The sequence below is a fragment of the Mauremys reevesii genome, linkage group 4, assembly GCF_016161935.1.
Source record: "Mauremys reevesii isolate NIE-2019 linkage group 4, ASM1616193v1, whole genome shotgun sequence".
NCBI lineage: Eukaryota > Metazoa > Chordata > Testudines > Geoemydidae > Mauremys > Mauremys reevesii.
This window is the reverse complement of record NC_052626.1, coordinates 124,800,197-124,820,866: the sequence shown is the minus strand read 5'-3', so window position 1 is coordinate 124,820,866 and position 20,670 is coordinate 124,800,197. Positions and strand designations below refer to the sequence as shown.

Here is a 20,670-nt window from a genome sequence, read left to right as displayed (position 1 = left end):
TACCTTGTGGGCATTACCCCAAGAGCAAACATTTGAAATCCAGGTATAGAGACAATACTTATAATAACTTCAAATACAAAAATGATACATGCATACAGATAGCATAACCATAACCAGCAAATCATAACCTTTCCATAGACACCTCACTTGACAACCTTTGTACAAGATTTGCTGCAAATATCTAACAGTGGTTGCAACAATGATCTATATGATCATATTTCAATCAGATAACGTCACATCAGTATTAATGAGGGGGTTGTCCAGAAAGATCCCACGTGGGAATCTAGCAACAGAGAGTCCTGTGGCACCTTTAAGACTAACAGATGTATTGGAGCATAAGCTTTCTTGGGTGAATACCCACTTCGTCAGACGCATGTCTGGGTATCTAGAAATTCAGGCCTGTTGTCTGGCATGAGCCAGGGAATGAGTGTTTCCCAGAATGCGACGGACCTCAGGGCAGTCATGAGTAAGGCTAAGATTTAGTCATGGAGGTTGCAGAAGTCACGGAATCCGTGACTCCCAGCAACCTCCATGACTTCAGCCTGCGGTGGTTGGGAGCTGCAGGATTCCCCTGCCACTTCTGGTGGTCCCACAGCTCCTGGCTGCTGTGGGGGGGGTGAACCCCCCAGCTCATGGGTGGTGGGGGAACCCCTGAGCTCCCAGCCTCTGCAGCTCCCACAGCTGTCGGCAGCAGGGGTACCCTGCAGCGGACCCCTGAGCTGCAGACAGGGGTACCCTGCAGTCCCCAGCTGCTGCAGGTGGCTGCTAGCCCCTGTGCAGTTGTCTTGCTTCAGGGGTGTGGGGACCCACAGATCCCCATTTTGTCATGGATATTTTTAGTAAAAGTGACTGACACGTCACAGCTTCCCTGAATTTTTCTTTTTTGCCTGTGCCCTGTCCGTGACTTTTATGAAAAATATCAGTGACAAAATGGGGATCTGTGGGTCCCCATACCCCTGAAGCGGATTTTAGCCCAGGAAAGCTTATGCCCAAATAAATTTGTTAGTCTCTAAGGTGCCACAAGTACTTCTATTTGTTTTTTCATGAAAAGTACATTACACTAAATGGCAGAGCTCCCACTGCTCCTGAAGCAATTTTAGGCTGGCTGCTGGTAGAGCTCTCTGCTGAATCAGCTTCAGGTTGTCTGTCTGCATGGGATTCTAGTGTCATGTCCATATCTGCTGGGTCCTACCATCCTTGGATCCTTTGGCCGGAGCCCATGGCCTATTGTGGGGTCAAGGGAGCTTTTGGTGGGTTTTGGGGTGCTTGCCATATTCTCATGGCTGCTTGCTGTGTTGTCTGGGCTGCTTCGTGGATAACTATCCACCATCGTTCTCTGATTCGGTGGTGACATCGCTTGCAAAAATGTGGTCCAGTGGCTCATAATTTGGGCAGGTCATGGACATCACTGGGGCAGTCCTGTTCTGGTCCCTTGTTCTCAGGTCCTTCTGCCGGAGCTCCATGAGTTTGACTCAGTGGTGGTATCGGTGCAGGGAGTGCCCTATCGTTTGGCTTTGCTCCAACAGTGCCTTGTAGATGTCTGCATTCCGGAGACTCTGCTCCAATTGGGACAGGATGTGCAGCTATGCAAAGAGGGTAGTCCAGGCTGGGAGCTCTGCGAGGGTCCACATGGAAGCATGGGGTGGAGACCTATCACTGCTATAATGGGTGGATGAACTTCTCACTACCTGGTATCAGAAAGGGGCCCTCCTGGCTGCCCACCAGCATTTAAACAGAGTGGTGACAGCCAGTCAAGATATCCCTGAGCCGTGGAGTGCTGAGAGGTAGATGGACAGGCTGATCCGGGTGTGAAGCAATGCGGTGTGGGACAGTCATGGAGGAATGCCAGTGGCAGACTAGTTGGAAAGGTGTCCACCCAAACCTTCAAAAGAACAAACACACTTCAAAATGCTGTTGCACCTCTTCCAAGGAGCATTACTTATTGCAACCTAAGAGGCCAAATAATTGGGCTTCAAAACCAGTTGTGGTGGATGCAAAGGCAGTTGAAGGTGACCTAACTAGAGTACTCCAGTGTAGCCACTCCATGAAGACGAGGCTCTAGTGGTGAACAAGAACATGCTTCTCAAGGCAGTGATTCAAGAAATGACAGGCCTTGCTCCGTGAATCTGCCTGTATCAATACATCCCGAAGAAACAATATTCCCCAGCCTGGAGAGCTCTTGTGGGAATCGCGTCCTGCACCAGGAGCTGAGATGTCTTTTAAAAACTGCTAAATCAAACTACTAAAATGACCTGGGGAAATTAGCCCCATAAAACTAATTGTATGTGGTGCCATTAGAGCAGACAAGACACACGCCTGGCCATACATTGTTTTTATTAACTGGGAGCGCAGCCCAAGGCTGCAGCGACATGAATGTGTGACAGCGCTGGGTTCACCTCCCGCTTCCATCAAGACCCAAATCGATTCCATTTTCAGCAAAGCAAGGGCCACCGAGCCAGACCCAGATGCCCTTGCACAAACGGGGCGGCATCTTATGGCTCCAGGAGTGGGCCCATTGATTTCAGCAGGGCTACTTGATCAAAATCTGGCCCATTGTTCAAATACAGACCTGTGCCCATATGGAGGAGAGGTGGGGGGCGGGGGGGCTACCTGCCTCCCAGTCTGTGTAACAAGGGAGGGGGGAAGGGAGCAGCCCCCAGGAAACTGCCAATCTCCCTCCCCACACAGGTGGGAGGGGCGGGAGCAAGCCTGAGCTGTGCTAAGAATAAACAACTCCCCTGGGCTTAGAGGGGGAGGGGCTGAAGCATGGAGTGTCTTAGCCAGAACTCACCCCCACAGCCTGTCCTGGCAGCCCCTGGACAGGCTGCTCATCCGGGCATGCCCAAGGCTTATCGGTTTCCCTGATGCAGTGGGCTGAGTGAAAGATGAGGGGAGACTTATACCCAGGGGGTCTGTGGAGGGCCATGGGGTTGATGTCATGTCAAGCAGCGAGGGGACTGGAGAGGGGTTTCTGCTAGCAGCAGACTGTGCTGGCACATTGTCATTTACCGAGCCCAGCAGCACATTCCAAGGCCAGACGGGGCTCATCTCGTCTGACCCCCTGTATGTCCCAGGCTGTGGGGCGTCCCCAACAGAACCCTATTGGTGCATGGCTGTGATGTATTTACATATCCTGGGCCCCCTGCTGCCCCCTCCCACGGCGGGGAGCTCGCCTCCACTGGTGGAAAGGGAGAATGCCCCCGCGCTGAGGGGGTGAGGACGGGAACAGATTGTGTCGTAGTCTCCGGTTAAAAACACGCACTGTCCACCCAGTCAGCCCACCAGGCTGGTCCTGAGCAGGGGGGGAGCTTCAGTCGGACTCTGGAGTGAAGCCAAGCTGAGGGCCGTTCAGCCCCACTCTCCAAAGATCTGACCAGTGGGGCTCATGGACACTGATGTAAATCCAGAGGAACTCCACTGGAGTGCAGTGCAGTTGCTCTGGGTTTACACGGGTGTACCTGAGATCAGAATCCAGCCCTGATGCCTTTGGACTGCACTGTTTGTTAGCAGGCTGCAAAGTTTAATCCCCCAATGCCGTGTCTGCCTGCTCCAAACAGGCCATGGGCAAGCTCTGCGGGGGGCCCCGGGTGTGGTAATGTTTAACTTTGAGCTCTGTTCTGAGGCTGGGCACTCCAGCCTGGCATTAACCAGTGCAAAGCAGCGGAGTGTTTCCAGGCAAGCTGTGCTGTGACCCAAGCACTAGAGGTGAAGTAAACCTTACCCCTTTCCTGCCTCCTCTGTGACCCCACCTCCATGCCTGTTAACTCCTCACTATCACTGATGGCCAGGCAAACTCCCAGCCAGCAGCTGAGCTGGGGCAAATATTTGGACATCTGTTAAAATGGCCCCACCCAGGCACTGATTTGGCTGTTCAGCTGTGGCACAGCATTCTAGGGTTGCAATGAGACACCTGCAGCTGGCCTATGCTGGCTGATGGGCTCATGGGGCTCGGGTGTTTAATTGCAGTGTAGACTTCTGGGCGTGGGCTGCAGCCTGGACTCTAAGACCCTGGTGCTGTGTAGACACAGGAGAACAAGCGAGAGGCTTGTAAATGACATAAAGGAATGTTCCTGGAGAGACAGCCTCAGGTTTCATTGTCTTGATCTCCCATACAGATTAGAGCTGGTTGAAAATTGGCCAGCAAAATATTGGGGTTTTTTTCCCAGTGGAGAACAGCTTTTTGACTCAACAGATATATTTTTCTGAAACAATGTTAACTTCTGTCAAAAAGTGTTGGGGGTTTTGGCAGCTGAAAATATGACAGGTTTTTGTGGTTGGTGAAAACAGGGCCGCCCAGAGGGGGGGGCAAGAGGGGCAATTTGCCCCAGGCCCCGAGCCCCACGGGGGCCCCCACCAGAGTTTTTCGGGGCCCCTGGAGCACCCCGCTCACTCGCTCCGGGGTGCCCGGCAAACTCTTGTGCAGCCGGGCGCAGGAGCTTCTGCTGCTCCAGGTCTTCGCTGGCGGGGGGTCCTTCCGCTCCAGGGCGGAAGGACCCCCCGCTGGCGAATTACCGCCGAAGACGGAGCGGGACCCGCCGCCGAAGTTCAGCTCGGTCTTCGGCGGCAATTCGGCGGCAGGGGGCCCTTCCATTCCGGGACCCGCCACCGAAGTGCCCCGAAGACCCGCGGCGGGGCCCCCCCGCCGCCGAATTACCGCCGAAGACCGGGCTGCACTTCGGCGGTAATTCGGTGGAGGGGGGCCCCGCCGCGGGTCTTCGGGGCACTTCGGCGGCGGGTCCAGGAACGGAAGGGCCCCCCGCCGCCGAAGACCCTGGGCCCCCGGAATCCTCTGGGCGGCCCTGGGTGAAAAGTGAACAATGTCGGGGTGGGTGGTGATGAAAGCCCAAAACATCTTGAAGGAAAATGTAGACAACAAAACCAAAAATCATTTTTGGGGGGAAAATATGGGGGGGAGGTGGAATCAGCTCTGATATAAAAGCTTTACTGTCCTCCGACATCTTCCATCTGAGGCTCTCAAAGCCCTTCACAGGCATTAAGTGAGCTTCACACATCGCATTCTAGTAGGCGTGTATAGTTATCCCCATTTTACAGCTGGAAAAAGTGAGGCACAGAGGGAAAGTGACTTGCCCAACACCACCCAGCAGGTCAGTGGCAGAGCTAGGAATATACCCCTGAACTCCAGGCTCGCTGCTCAAACCAAAGGTGTGCGTAAGGTGACCAGATGGCCCGATTTTATAGGGACAGTCCGATTTTTGGGTCTTTTTCTTATATAGGCTCCTATTACCCCTCACCCCCTGTCCCGATTTTTCACACTTGTTGTCTGGTTACCCTAGAGGCGTGCCTCTTAGAAACATCCAAATCGCATTTCTTTTCTCTAATGATTGTCTGGTTTAAGCACCACATTTTCCTCGCTGTGTTTCTAACAAAGCTGCAATTTACAAGTGTCAGCGGGGTTATTTTTTATGTTCCAACACCACTGAGGCCCACGTGAGTTAACTACTGGGCTGGAGTTGATAAAGGGAGCGCATAACACTGGTTTGGTGTAGGTCCTACAGAAATGGCATGTTTTGGTACGCAAAAGAGAGGATTTTCAGCGTCAGGAAAGGTCAGTTATTGGTGTTAAATAGCTCATATTGTCTGCCCGGTGTAGTTTTCAAATGTCTCAGCTGTGAAGCTGTTTGTAGTCGTCAGTCCCTTACAGTGGTTGCCACGTAAAGCACCATTCAGTTCTCTGTGTTCACTCTGTGTATTTATAAGGTGGTGTTTTGACTCAGGGCCAAGATATACAACTGACCGTTCAGACTATTATGTTCTTAGGCATAATCTGTCACCTGCCTGTGACAGCTACCCATCATGCCTGAGATTTGTCACAAGTGGTCTAGAGCAGGGACAGGTGCTAGTGTAACACCCACAGACCCTGGTCTCGTTGGTGGGCGGGATCGAAGCTGGGACCTCTGGAGCTTAGTGCATGAGTCTCTGCTGCAGGGGTCGGCAACCTTTCAGAAGTGCTGTGCCGAGTCTTCAGTTATTCACTCTGATTTAAGGTTTCATGTGCCAGTAATACATTTTAACATTTTTAGAAGGTCTCTTTCTATAAGTCTACAATATATAATTAAACTATTGTTGTATGTAAAGTAAATAAGGTTTTAAAAATGTTTAAGAAGCTTCATTTAAAATTAAAATGCAGAGCTCCCCGGACCAGTGGCCAGGCAGTGTGAGTGCCACTGAAAATCATCTTGCGTGCCGCCTTCGGCACATGTGCCATAGGTTGCCTACCTCTGCTCTACTGCATGAGCTAAAAGCCAACTGGCCCTTAGATAAAGCTGTAGCAGACTCATTTTATCTCTCTCTCTAAGTGGTCTCGGTGCCACTAGCTGGGACAGAGCACCACACCTAGGAGGTGTGTGGGTTACATTAGCATGCAGCAATCAGCGGCGGCTCCAGGCACCAGTGCTCCAAGCGTGTGCCTAGGGTGGCAAGCTGTGGGGGGCAGTCAGGCAGCCTTCACCGGCTTGCCTGCGGGAAGTCCACCAGTCCCGTGGATTTGGCAGCAATTTGGTGGCGGGTACGCCAAAGCCGCGGGACCGGCGGACCTCCCGCAGGCAAGCCGCCGAATCTGTGAGACCGGGGACCTCCTGCAGGCATAGCGCCGAAGGCAGCCTGCTTGCAGTGCTTGGGGTGGCAAAAAAGCTTGAGCCGCCCCTGGCAGCAATAGCAGCTCAGTCTGTGAACTGTGAACAGCTTGCAGCTGCTTTGTACTCTAAGGGCTTGTCTACACTGGCACTTTACAGCGCTGCAACTTTCTCACTCAGGGGTGTGAAAAAACAGCCCCCTGAACGCAGCAGCCAGTGTAGAGCATGCACCAGCGCTGGCAGCAACGCTCCCAGCGCTGGTAGCTAAGCCCCTCATGGAGGCAGTTTTTTTAGAACACTGCCAGCACCAGGGGCGGCTCTACATATTCCGCCGCCCCAAGCAGTCATGCACGGGAGGCGCCCCGGAGCCCCGGGAGCAGCGGACCTCCCGCAGGCTTGACTGGTGAGGGTCCGCTAGTCGCGCGGCTCGGCTGGACCTCCCGCAGCTGCGGGCGGTTCGCTGGTCCGGCGGCTGTGGTTGAGCTGCCGCAGGCATGCCTGCGGGAGGTCCAGCTGACCCGAGCGACCAGCGAACCATCCGCAGTCACGCCTGCGGGAGGTCCACTGGAGCCGCGGGAGGAGCGCCCCCTCCGCAGTGTTGCCTGCGGCAGGTCCGGTCTTCCCGGGGCTCCGGTGGACCTCCCGCAGGCGTGACTGCGGCAGGTCCGCCGGCCCAATCTGCCGCCCCTGCCGGCAAGTGCCGCCCCACGCGCGTGCTTGTCGCGCTGGGGTCTGGAGCCGGCCCTGGCCAGCGCTCAGCCGCGAATACACAAGCCACGTTAAAGCGCTGACCCAGACTTCCAGTGAAAATCCTCAAAATGCTGCATGAAGTATTACTGGTTGTTCAATGGGTGGCACTCTTCCCTCAGGGTCAGTAATGAACCTGTAATGGAGGCTGTGCTGCTGGCTTACATGTTGGATGAAGTGGGGGTACTACTACTGACCATCTGTGGCATGGTTTTTAAGAGACCAATGTAAATTCTGGTGTCCTGGCTAATTTCCATCTCTGGTAACTACATTCCATCTCCCTAAAATCACCTGTGAGGTTAAATCATACAGAGCAATCTTCACTTCTTGTCCCAAGCTGCCAGGCAATGTGCTGTTCAACAGCTGCTGCATTTCAGTGACAGTTCAAATGATTCCTGTGTGTTGGTGTAGTTATCCCTGGAGAGCTAGGAACAGTGCTGAAGATTACCTAAGAGTTCCCATTCTAAGACCCTGTTTTGAAAGTTGCTTGTAACTTTCTGAAATGTTAACCTTCCTGTCAGAAAGTTCCCAGGCTTGGTCTCTGCCCAAAGGGGAATAGATTGGGAAGGCCTGAGCAAAAATGCTTCAGCCACTTTTGAGAATGAGGAAAGTGGAGAAAAAAACAATTTCCATGATGAAAAAAAGAAAAAATGAAGTCACCTTTGTACCTGAGGTACTGCTATGGCCCCTATAACCACAGTAGCTGAGCACTAAACTATGGGACATAGGAACAGCTGTTATCCTCCTTTTACAGATGGGCCACTGAAGTACTAAGTGACTTGGCGAAGGTCACACCAGCAGGCTGTGGTAGAGCTGGGAACCAAACCCAGGCCAGTGTTCTATCCGCTGGGCCATCCATTCCACACTCATCTAGCACCCAAACTGGTTAGGCTAGAAAGATCAATCAGGGAATTAGCCGCAGATGAGAAGTGGCTTTGATTATTTGGCCAAGTGAGAGGGGCTTGCAGGTTGCAGCTGACCCATGGGCTGAGTACAAGGACTGTCTCTTACTGTGTCTCTGTGAAGCACCAAACCTGATCTTGGTTTGGATCTCTAGTTGCTACCGTAATACACAGAATACTCACAATCTAATCTTGGTTTGCTTGGCTGGTAATTGAAAACCAAACAGCTTCTGGGCTGGAGCTATTACAGCGTATGCAAGCTCCTCCTAGTCCAAGGATGGGCACTTCCGTCCTTAGACACATCCAGCTCAGCAGCAGGCAGTTTCTCCCAGCAGGATCCCATTTCACCCTGCACCTCCAGCCGAGTGGAGTGGCCCTGCACTTTGCTGTAATAAACTGGGTTTACAGCTGCTTGTATCTTTTACAGCCCACACTAAACAGGCAGGGCTGTACCTAGACCATTTGCATGTGTGTGTACACCGGGGCAGAGCAGAGGCGGTGGGACGTGCAGGCAGAATTTCCAGCTTCGTTTTTCCCAGTTACCAGGTCTCGGAGGTGAAATAAAGGGGAAATCAAGAAATTCAGGTGCTCCAGCTAGAACTTGTTCGGAGTCACCGAGCCACATCCCCCCTCAGGAGAGGCAGAACTGGCTACTCCACAAACCCAGGGGCTTGCATCGGCTGTAAAGCAGAAGCAACTATTTGTAGTGAAGTCCCCTCTGGAGACTGGCCATGAAACCTTTCTCTCCTCTCCCCACGGCTGCTTGTTCCTTCCCTCCGCCCTCAGTGGGACAGAGCCCCTCCTGAGACTCCCCCATCCCCAGCCGTGGGGAGGGGTCCCACTTGCTGCAATGTGCTCAGTGGGGAGCGACGTGCTGCTTGGGCTGATCTGATCGGTGTCCCAGAGGCACACAGGCAGCGCCCCTCCCCACAGGTCGCCCTCATAACACTGTGGTGGAGAGTGATGCCAGTATGGGACGAAGGAGATAGAAGGATCCTGCATGGAGGCAGGGCTGGGACCTGTGAATCAAGCTGGGTGAAACGGTCCTAAGGCCCGAGCCTGCCCCCATGGAAATCAATGGCCAACCCCCTGTGGCCTGTTCCACGGTGGAACTGTGGCCACAGACATGGCTGCAAGGCCACCTAGTGGCGAAGATCAGAACTGTGGTGGCTACCGCTGTGCAGCGGAAGGGCGAGGCCAGAGCACTGCGTGGATGGGGCTGGCATGGAGGCATGTTGCATTGTGCCACCATGCTGACACCTCTGGATGCTGGGGCAGTAAATGTGATGGGGGGTGGGGTGGGGGAGGTTGCAGCCTGTGATCTGATCCCACTGGAGGAGGGATGGGCCAATGGGAATTGGGAGGAGAGTCCACCCTTCCAAGAAATGCACCCGAGGTTGGATCAGGTGGGTGAGTTGTCCTAGAACCTCCAGCAAGCCGGGAGTGAGGGATTTGATATCGCAGCTACGGCCCAGGAGAGATGCAGGAATAACGTCTGTGTGCGCGCAGGCACTCAGAATGCAGACTTACGGATGAGGCATTTTCAGAGCTGTGGGGGAGCTCAGGGCTGAAACTGCAGGGGGCCGCTGAGATCTGAGCATGTGGGGCCCAGCAAGGGGACAGCATGGATGGCGCAGGTCAGGAGTGAATTGCACTAGCAGAGCCATGGGGGCACCCAGGGCTGGAATTGCACAGCTGCTGCGGGGCAGGAGGGAGCCGTGGTGGGAGCCCAGAGCTGGAACAGACGGGGCTGCTGCAGGTTAGGACGGTGGCTCATTGAAGTGTGGAGAGTCAGGACTGGGAGTGCTGCACAGCTGAGGGGAGTGCTCTGGAAATCAGGGTGGGGAGTGGTTGGAGGCTGAGGTCCCTTTCAGAGGTGGAGGGAGCCTGTGCAGTGACACCCCCACTCTCCCTGCCTCTAGCTAGGGCTTTAGGCCCCTCCGCGTTCATCAGCTGCAAAATTCACGCACATATTGAACACTAATGAGCGTAAAGTGAAGAGCAGACTCTGCGGTTCTGTCCTAAACAGTCTTTTAATGAACACAGAGAGACAGCAGTTACTTCCCACGTACTGTACATATCACAGCTGGATGGTGAGAGCAGGACCAGCGGGTTCATCCCTGGGCTGTCTGCAGAAGGACAGATCAGGAATCCCATGCGGCATCCCAAAGTTACAGGCATGCCTGAGACCCCATGGCATTACCGACATGAAGCCATTGGCATGCGGCAGGGGCACTGCCTTTCCGCAGGGCACGGGACTCCTGCAGGGTGGCTGGCAAGGCTCTCGCCCTTGCCAGTTAATGGGATCAGCACCTCGGGCCACAATGATGATGAGTCATCATGCAGATGCACCACTGTGGCAGTCCAACGGGTTGGTCCCATGCGCCGGGACCTACAGGAGACAACAGCAGCCCACTGCTGGGGTGCCACGCTGGGGCGATTAATTGGCTGCATCACGTGAGGCTATGGCTCATGGAAGCCGGGGGGGTGGGGGCTGATTTAAACACAGAGACTGGATGAGCTTTTGCTTTCCGCAAGTGCACTGGCTTGAGAGCGAATGCAGGAAGAGGCACAAACGGGGCAGCGTGAAGGGGCGGCTGGGGGCGAAGCTGCAGGCAGCGGGAGAGGGTGACTCTTCGTCCTTCCAGGCAGCACCTAGGAATCGGAATGGAAGCTTCATACAGCGCGAAGGAACGGGCTAGAGGCTGCGCGCTGGTGGGGAGGCTGCACCAGTGCACCGGAGCCAGCAGCGCTCAGTGAGGAACAACACGTGGAAAGAGAAATCCGAGCAAGTCGCCACAAGACAAAGAACAAACAGAACAGCTCCCCTGAAATCCCATCTCAGGGAACCAGTGTTTACAGGGACCGGGCCCCGCCAGAGAGCGAGTCAAGGCAGAGCGCGGCGTCTCTGCAGCCAGCAACCAGCGAGGCGCTGGGCAGCACCGGTGCATGCACAGGCAGGAGGTGCTGGCTCATCTTGGAGCACAGCCCTCAGAATGCTTCACGAGAGGAGGCAGGGGCCTGGCACTGAGGCTCATAGGGCCCAAGCTGCCATAATTCAGATCCTCCTGCAGTGTACGCAAACCCAGCACGCTGTAGTTTACCAGCTGGTGGCACTGGGCCATTAACCAGTCAAGAGGGCTCCAGAGGGAATGGGCCCCAGGCCGGTGTGTGACACACACACCTGGCCTGAGAGGGTTATTCACAGATGCTGACTGCGAATAAAGGGACATCAGGGATCCGGGGAAGGGGCTGCTGGGACAAAGGGAGGAGTGGGCAGAACACAGTACCTTTCACTGGGCTGTCGGAGATTTGGCAGCATCAAACATCTTCTTCCTGCCCTCCATGCCTGACATGGCCTCCACGTTCTTACGCCAGTCGCCCACTTCCACAGGGCGCTCCTGCAGGGAGACGCAGGGGTCAGGGGTCCCGGCAGCACAGAGCACAGGGAGCCTTGGGACGGCGCATATGAGCAGTGCTCAGCGAGAGACGGGGGAGGGCGGGGGGGGGGGGAGGGAAACAGACTCTGCATGTGTGGGTGTGTCCATGCGCATACGTGTGTGTGTGTGTGTGTACACACACAGGAGGTTGGCTGCTAGGTTCGTGCATACATGTGCCATGTACGAATGGGGGGCGGGGTGCATGAGTGTACGGGAGAGGGTGTTTTCCTGGGTGGACTCAGGGAAGGGAAGCATGGGTTCATGCATGTATGACTCCATATGATGGAAGGTTTATTTTGTCCTTTATTTCCATCCTGGCTGACTCATAAGCTGCTCCGTGCCTGAGTGTACTTAAATCCCATGGGCCTTCCAATGCACCACATCCCCCCACACCCAGAACAACCATTCCAGCAGTGACCCCAGGTGCAACCTCACCCATGGCATCTCCCCTGGATCCCACTGCACTCGCCCCATGGAGCTCCGGGGTGACCTGCTGTGTTATTACACAGACAGGCAGACACGGACATGTGTCTCCAATAACCCTATACTAAATAGCCTGTACATTTGGGGCCCTTGACTGCTACGGCAAAGGCAGCATGGGGGCAGGGGGGGAGTGATATTTAAAGAGATCCCTTTTCCCTGTGAATCAATTAGGGACCATTGTGTCCCTGGAGCTGCTCTGTGTGAAGCTGAATTATAGCCCCAGGATGGGTGGGGTGGAGTCTGTCTATGGTTTTAAAACCCCAGGATGCCCCCTAGAGTCAGTATAGATGGAGACAGCTGGGAAAGCAGTGAGAAAGAGCCCTGATCCTGCTATGTACACAACCCCTCGACTGGGAGGTGAGGGCATGCGGTGCCTTATGTGAGCAGCCCTGCCCTCTGCTGGACCAGACCCTGCCTGTATATTCCTTCCCTTGCAGAGCAGATGGCACGGCAGGAGCTCGCCTCCGGCTGGAGTTAAAAGAACTGGATGATCTTATGAGCAATAATAATGAGACATGAGGTTCAGGGATCACCAAACCTCCTGCTTCAGGGCATAAGCTGATTGCCACAGGAGTCAGGAGGGGAATATAGCCTCCCTGTGCAATACTGCGCAATTGGCCAGGTGCAGTGTGGATTGGTTTCCTGTCTCTGGTGCATTGTGTATTAGCCTCTGCCATAGGGTGGGTGCTGGACCAGGAGTCTGATCCAATATACAACCCCCAGGCCTGGCTCTCTGTCCATTTGCCCCCGAGTACCCGCATGGAGCTCCAGGGAGCTACCCCAGCTGCATGCAAGTGCAAGTGCTTCTAGGCAGTAAAATCCCAAGAGTCCAAAGCAATGCTGTGGGAAGTGAAATCCATGGAAATACTCCAGAGTTACACCAGCATACGTGTGAGCAGAACTGGGCCCTGGAGCTAAATGCACCCCCTGTCCAAAGGGCCCGACACAAGGTGCACGCCCCAGGTCAAGTCCCACGTCAGCCTCGTGTGGACCCTTTGCACGGGGTGAATATCCCCACCCACCTTCTCCGTATCCTCCTTCTTGACAGATTTCAGGTTGGCTCTCAGGTCCATGGAGACTTTGTGCTTGGAGCCGAGCAGGGCCCGCAGCATGGCGTCAGCGGAGACGCGGACACGGCGCAGCGGGGGGCGCTTGAACTTCCCCCGCAGGTCGAGCACTTTCAGCTTCAGGTTTTTGATCTGTGGGATGAGGGAAAAAAGGAGGAGTCACCGGGTGGGGGGGAGGGGGGAGTATGGCACAGCTGCATTGCACCAAGGGGCAGGCCCCCGATCCTGCTTCAAACCAACCTGCAGTGAGCACCTCTGCCTGCTCCTGGCACCAGGGTAGACAGCTCCCCCATCCGCTGGGGGTGCCAGGATCCTCACAGGCCACCCATCCTGACCGGGACCACACCCAGGGGTGATTCTCCCACAGGACACCCAGCCCTAACCCCAAATGAAACATTAAGCCCAAGCCCAAGCCATGTCCCTTCTCCCAGCTCCAGACACCACTCACAGCGATAACGGATCAGAGTTCCATGCAGGGGCTGCTGTGTCTGCACCTCAGGCTCCAATAGCAGCCCCAGCAGTTCAGGGACAGCGCTCGTGACAATAGTTAAGAATAAAATTGTCAGACACATAGAAAAACATAAACTGTTGAGCAACAGTCAACATGGTTTCTGTAAAGGGTAATCGTGTCTTACTACTCTATTAGAGTTCTTTGAAGGGGTCAACAAACATGTGGACAAGGGGGATCCAGTGGACATAGTGTACTTAGATTTCCAGAAAGCCTTTGACAAGGTCCCTCACCAAAGGCTCTTATGTAAATTAAGTTGTCATGGGATAAAAGGGAAGGTCCTTTCATGGACTGAGAACTGGTTAAACGACAGGGAACAAAGGGTAGGAATTAATGGTAAATTCTCAGAATGGAGAGGGGTAACTAGTGGTGTTCCCCAAGGGTCAGTCCTAGGACCAATCCTATTCAATTTATTCATAAATGATCTGGAGAAAGGGGTAAACAGTGAGGTGGCAAAGTTTGCAGATGATACTAAACTGCTCAATATAGTTAAGACCAAAGCAGATTGTGAAGAACTTCAAAAAGATCTCACAAAACTAAGTGATTGGGCAACAAAATGGCAAATGAAATTTAATGTGGATAAATGTAAAGTAATGCACATTGGAAAAAATAACCCCAACTATACATACAATATGATGGGGGCTAATTTAGCTACAACGAGTCAGGAAAAAGATCTTGGAGTTATCGTGGATAGTTCTCTGAAGATGTCCACGCAGTGTGCAGAGGCGGTCAAAAAAGCAAACAGGATGTTAGGAATCATTAAAAAGAGGATAGAGAATAAGACTGAGAGTATATTATTGCCCTTATATAAATCCATGGTACGCCCACATCTCGAATACTGTGTACAGATGTGGTCTCCTCACCTCAAAAAAGATATTCTAGCACTAGAAAAGATTCAGAAAAGGGCAACTAAAATGATTAGGGGTTTGGAGAGGGTCCCATATAAGGAAAGATTAAAGAGGCTAGGACTCTTCATCTTGGAATATGATATGATAGAGGTATATAAAATCATGAGTGATGTTGAGAAAGTGGATAAGGAAAAGTTATTTACTTATTCCCATAATACAAGAACTAGGGGTCACCAAATGAAATTAATAGGCAGCAGGTTTAAAACAAATAAAAGGAAGTTCTTCACGCAGCGCACAGTAACTTGTGGAACTCCTCACCTGAGGAGGTTGTGAAGGCTAGGACTATAACAGTGTTTAAAAGAGAACTGGATAAATTCATGGTGGCTAAGTCCATAAATGGCTATTAGCTAGGATGGGTAAAGAATGGTGTCCCTAGCCTCTGTTCGTCAGAGGATGGAGATGGATGGCAGGAGAGAGATCACTTGATCATTGCCTGTTAGGTTCATCCCTCTGGGGCACCTGGCATTGGCCACTGTCGGTAGACAGGATACTGGCCTAGATGGACCTTTGGTCTGACCCGGTACAGCCGTTCTTATGTTCTTATGTGTACCCGTGAGTGGCTGGCCATCGGAGCCCCTGACGGATGGGCACCAGCTGGGCTGCTGCACATGTTGGCTTCCAGCCATCATGGCACCCTCACAAAGTGCTAAGCAGCTGGTGAAGGAGAGCAGAGAGGATGACGTGCCTCTGAAACACAAGTCCAGGGTGCCTCTGGCTGGATGGCCCCAGAGTGGCACCATCCAGAGCCAGTGTCTACTGCTGGTAATCTGGCCGAATGGCTTTCACTTGGATGGGCTGGGTGAGCCTCGCAGGCGGCACGTTTCCCACTAAACTACCCAGGTGTGAATTTTTCAATGATCAGACGGCAGCAGGAGGTGGCATGGTCTGGTGGATGGGGCCATGGATGCCTGAGATCTGTTTCCAGCTCTAGACACCAGATGCGTCCCCTCTCTGTGCCTCAGTATCCCATCCTACCCTGTGTCCACCTTGTCCATTTAGGCTGTGAGCAATTTGGGGCAGGGATTTTCTTACTGTATCTGGGCAGCGCCTGGCACCATGGGTCCCCAGTCTTGGTTTTAGGGTTGCCTACTTGCATAAAACCAAACACCCTTGCCCCACCCCCTGCCCCGTCCCTCCGCAGAAACCCTGTCCATGCCCCGCCCCTTCTCTGGGGCCCCGCCTCTGCTCACTCCACACACATTCCTCCCTCTGTCGCTCGCTCTCCCCACCCTCACTCACTCGCTCATTTTCACCAGGCTGGGGCAGGGTTCCCGGCCAATAGGAGCTGCAGAGTTGGCACTAGGGGAGGGGGCAGCAAGCAGAGCCCCCTGGCTTCCCCTATGCCTAGGAGCTGGAGTGGGGACATGCCACTGCTTCTGGGAGCTGCACAGAGCCACAACAGGCAGGGAGCCTGCCTTAGCCCTGCTGCGCCGCCGACTGGACATTTAACGGCTCGGTCAGCAGTGCTGACCAGAGTCGCCAGAGTCCCTTTTTGACCAGGCGTTCTGGTTGAAAACTGGACACCTGGCAACCCTACTTGGTTTGGGGACCTCTAGGTGTGTTACAAAAGGGGGGAGGGATAGCTCAATGGTTTGAGCATTGGCCTGCTAAACCCAGGGTTGAGAGTTCAGTCCTTGAGGAGGCCATTTGGGGAACTGGGGCAAAAATCTGTCTGGGGATTGGTCCTGCTTTGAGCAGGGGGTTGGGCTAGATGACCTCCTGAGGTCCCTCCCAACCCTAATATTCTATGATTCTATGGTTCTATGGACCGTAATGTAAATAACGCTAATAACCTAGGTGAGGTGCATAGCAGGTATCAAAACAAATAACCAGTTAATTAAGAAATAAACTGCAGGCCAGTGCACAAGGCCCCCTCCTACCTCTCTGGTGTTGTGGATGCATTTGGCTTCGATGTCGTACCGCTCCTCATCCACGATTTCTACCTTCTCATGCAGCTCCCTGCACAGATCCTGCAAGGAAGGGTCACAAAGGCCAAGCTGGGAGCTCTCTTCGCTGCTCCATCCACTGAGCCTCCCAACAGTGGCCCTGTCTTGCTGCAGCGGGTACCATGTTAAGAGCTAGGCCTTTAGCGGGCAGCCTATTTGTGGTGCCCCCTATAGGGGGTGTTGAGTCTCCATCAGTCACCAGCCCTGAAATCCCAGTGGCCAGCATGTCCCTGACTGAGTTCCCTGGGAAACCACCTTTACCCAGCAGCGTATTATCACCTAGGCCAACAAGGCCTAGGCTAGGGCGGCAAATTTGCAGGGGCGGCAAATTTGCTCATGCCCCCTCTCCAACTCCACCCCTTCCCCAAATCCCCGGCCCGCTTCTTCCCCCAGGCGCGCCGTGCTTCCCTCCTTCACCTCCCTCCCAGGCTTGCCGCGCGAAAGCGCTGCGAGGGAGGGAGGGAGAAGCGAGTAGCAGCACACTCGGGGGATAGTGGAGGTAACCTGGGGCTGGCGGGCGCAGGGAGTAACTCTTGGGAGTGGGGGCAGGGAACCGCTCCCTGCCCCAGCTCACCATCACTCCAGCCCCGCCACCCCCCAGCGTGCCACATCTCCCCCCTCCCTCCCAGGCTTGCCACGCGAAAGCGCTGGGAGGGAGGGAGGGAGAAGCGAGTAGCAGCACACTCGGGGGATAGTGGAGGTAACCTGGGGCTGGCGGGCGCAGGGAGTAACTCTTGAGAGCGGGGGCAGGGAACCGCTCCCTGCCCCAGCTCACCATCACTCCAGGCCCGCCACCCCCCAGCGTGCCACATCTCCCCCCTCCCTCCCAGGCTTGCCGTCGGGGAGCAGAGGTGAGCTGGGGGTGGGGGGTGGGGCAGCAATATTTTGAGGGCCTAGGGGCGCCAGATTTGTTAATCCACCACTGCCTTTACCCTCTACCACAGTACATGCTGGGCACTTGGGTTCACCTTCCAGAGCCTCTGGACCCTGCTCAGAGGGACCCATTCACGAGTGACAGGAGGGGCCCTGCCTCAGCCACAACGAACAGGGTGGAGACATGAGCTGTTGTCAGACCCCCGCGCAGGTCCCTGGTGGCCCTCGTGACTCCCACTCGAGCCTACCTGCAGCTGGCTGAAGGACAGCCCGCTGGTCCGCAGCGGTGTGATCCGCTCAGCCAGGTATCTCTCCTTCTCCCCTTGCTTGTCCACTTGATCTTGTTCCCATGCTTCCTTGGCTTTGGCTAGCATCAAACTCTAGAGCACACAGCGGACAACGACAGCCTGAGCAGATGCACTGTGCCATGAGGCCCCCCCAAGCCATCACCTCAGGCCAGGGGCACAAGGCAGGAAGCTACCGAAGAGCTCGGAGATGTTGAGCTCAGTGCACTTGTGGTGAGGGACAGAGACCCTGCATGTTCCTCAAACTCATATCAAAGGGTCTTCAGGGGCTTGTCCTCAGCCTAGCGGGGTGAGGTGCTGGTGCTGGTACAACTAAAAGCATTTCCCCATGGTGTGTGATAAACCGGGGGTGGGGAGAGCTGCAGGAAGGAGGGTGAGAGGCTGCAGAATCTGTGTCTGATTCAGAGACGTCCTTGCTTTCCATGGAGCTACAACTCCTGACTGGCATTGGCATCACCTGGCTCTCTGCGTGCATGTGTTTTCCCCCGTAAGCAAAAATGTATCCCCAGCACCATGTCCTGCCTGTGAGGTGCCTAGTGCACTGTTGGCACTAAAGAAATTATTAGTATTAATTATTATTATTAACCAAGGATGTAGGCAGCAGCACTTGCCACCCAATTGTATATTTAATGCACCTTGTCCCTGGAAATTCAGTGTGTGTCCCTGTATACGTGTCAGCTTGGACAGATTCAGTTTTTATCGGTAAATGTCAATTTCACTGCATGACTCACAGACCAGCGGAAAATATTTCCAGTGATAATCCTCGAAGTTTTACAGCTTGGCAAAGTCAGACAGAGGCTGCTTGAGAGCTCATTGGAGGGTGGTTTTAGGCAATTTACTTCGTATATTTTGATGCAACATTGACAAATTTGTGCTTTAACAACAGTTATAAATCTTTATCCTTTTGAATCTCAAGTGTCTACTGTCAGAGCCCCCCCCTATTTTCTGACACCCCTCCTTTTTCCTGCCACATTTTGATAAATTGATAATTGATAAAATTGATAAAAACAAAACAAAAATGCTTTAAAAATAACCATTGATATTATCCATCAAAATTATAGAAAGATAAAAATCAAATTCTGCCAAGCCTATATATGTGACACACTGGCTAAGCATGCCCGTCCCCCTGCAGCGGCTAGCAGCCTATTGGTACTCCTTGAATTACTTCTGCACCACAGGTGTTATATATGGCGGTGTTTTTAGTGCTGAAGGTTCCAGGCTTAATCCGTGCTGATAACTTGGGGGACAGGTGGGTGTTATATTTCCAGATATGAAGTTCTGAGCAGCTAAAGGATTGTTACAGGTTCTAGGGATCATGGAGGTGGGAACAGGGCTGGCTTCTTCAGAGACCTAGGATCCTACCTGTACCCAGTGGGAAGCTGAGGTTTTCTTTCCATAACCCCTTTGGCTAGCCATGGAAATGTTCATACCATGTTTCCGCACCGATGCTTTTAACCCTGACTTGCTATCTCAGCCGGGATAGACCCAAAGGGACTCACCTTCAACATGAGTTTGCGCGAGGCAGTGATCTTGGACTTTCTCTGTGGAGGGAAAGGACAAAAGAAAAGACATTTTAAATGCAAACTCATTACAGAAAATGCATGTTAATGTCCAGATCTATTGGGGGGGGGGGGAGGGGAAATCCAGGAGCACTTACCTCCCTGCAGTTGTTCATTCAGACAGATGAAATAAAGAGGGGAAAAAACCAGAACAAATGATCAATAGACAGAATCATAAATTACTACGGTTGGAAGGGACCTCATGAGGTCATCTAGTCCAACCCCCTGCTCAAAGCAGGACCAACTAAATCCCCAAATGACCCCACAATACTGGGTTTAGCAGGCCAATGTTCAAACCACTGAGCTATCCCTCCCCCCTTGCACAAAACTGCTGGAGGTCACAGATGGACTCTTTGCTACTGCATGCAAAATGTGCCACAGACGGGAAGTGTTTCTTTGGACCAGATCCTCAGTAGGTGTAAATTGATGGAGCTACACCAGTTTACATCAGCTGAAGATCCAACTCTTAGATATTAAGGCAGTAAATATGCATTATTAGTAGAATTGTAAAGCCATGCTAAAGGTCTGCATGTGCATGAAGACTTTAATTTGAGGAACTCACAGCAATTATAGGTATTAATTAAGCAAACCTCAATGCCCACATAAGGTAGGTGACATTAGAGCCATTTTACATGTAGGGAAACTGAGCCACAGGCAGTTAAACAACTTGCTCAAAATTACACCACATATCAGTGGCCAGAGTGGTGGGATAAGACCAAGGAGTCCTGACTTCTAGTAAGGCACTTCTCTAACCACTAGATCACACACAGTTCATGTACAAGTACATGCCATTATCTTGGCTGTGTGTGTCAGTGCCAGCCTGTGTGAATACACGTGCAGTTTCAGTACTCAGAGGCTGACTCTGGCTCTGTATTCAGATTCCTGGCTGGGAAGCATGTGGCAGTGTGAAGATAGTCGCTGCTTTAAGCAATTTGACAGATCCAAATAGTGCACCAACGTGCATGGAAATTCCTTGTGTGTGGACATTTTGCAATTTGGGTACCTGCTCTTTGCTGGGATGAAGTTTTGGATATGGCACGTGGAAATTCAAACCTTGGAAACGTGAAAATGCTGGGGGTTGGAAATGAGAGCATTTCTGAGTGTAAAAGGACGGCGTTGCACCAAAACTCGAGCTGCTCTGTGAGCAAAGATCTCAACATTTCACAAGTCCCCCCACCCCGCCCAAATTGGACCATGTTCACAAAAAGCCAAAGCACGCATGAAATTCTCCTGTTGTGGTAGCGCAGCCTGGAAATCTGCCTCCCTCTAGTGGCTGATCCACAGAAGGCTGTTATCATTCTGGGACTGCTTTGAGTTGCTCCACCTAGTCAATGGCTTG

The 20,670-nt window shown here is 53.1% G+C and overlaps 1 protein-coding gene across 1 annotated transcript; it reads right to left on the bottom strand.

Annotated features, from left to right (window-relative positions):
- Window positions 1-10,262: 10,262 nt before the first annotated feature.
- On the bottom strand, window positions 10,263-19,447 carry TNNI1 (troponin I1, slow skeletal type). Its single transcript, XM_039536014.1, has 7 exons — window positions 19,430-19,447; window positions 19,272-19,313; window positions 17,716-17,847; window positions 16,529-16,618; window positions 13,188-13,364; window positions 11,533-11,643; window positions 10,263-10,897 (listed from the first exon to the last, which is right to left on the bottom strand). Exons 1-6 carry the CDS (start codon window positions 19,445-19,447, stop codon window positions 11,536-11,538), a joined length of 567 nt encoding a protein of 188 aa, XP_039391948.1. The 3' UTR covers window positions 10,263-10,897; window positions 11,533-11,535.
- Between the last annotated feature and the right edge of the window lie 1,223 nt (window positions 19,448-20,670).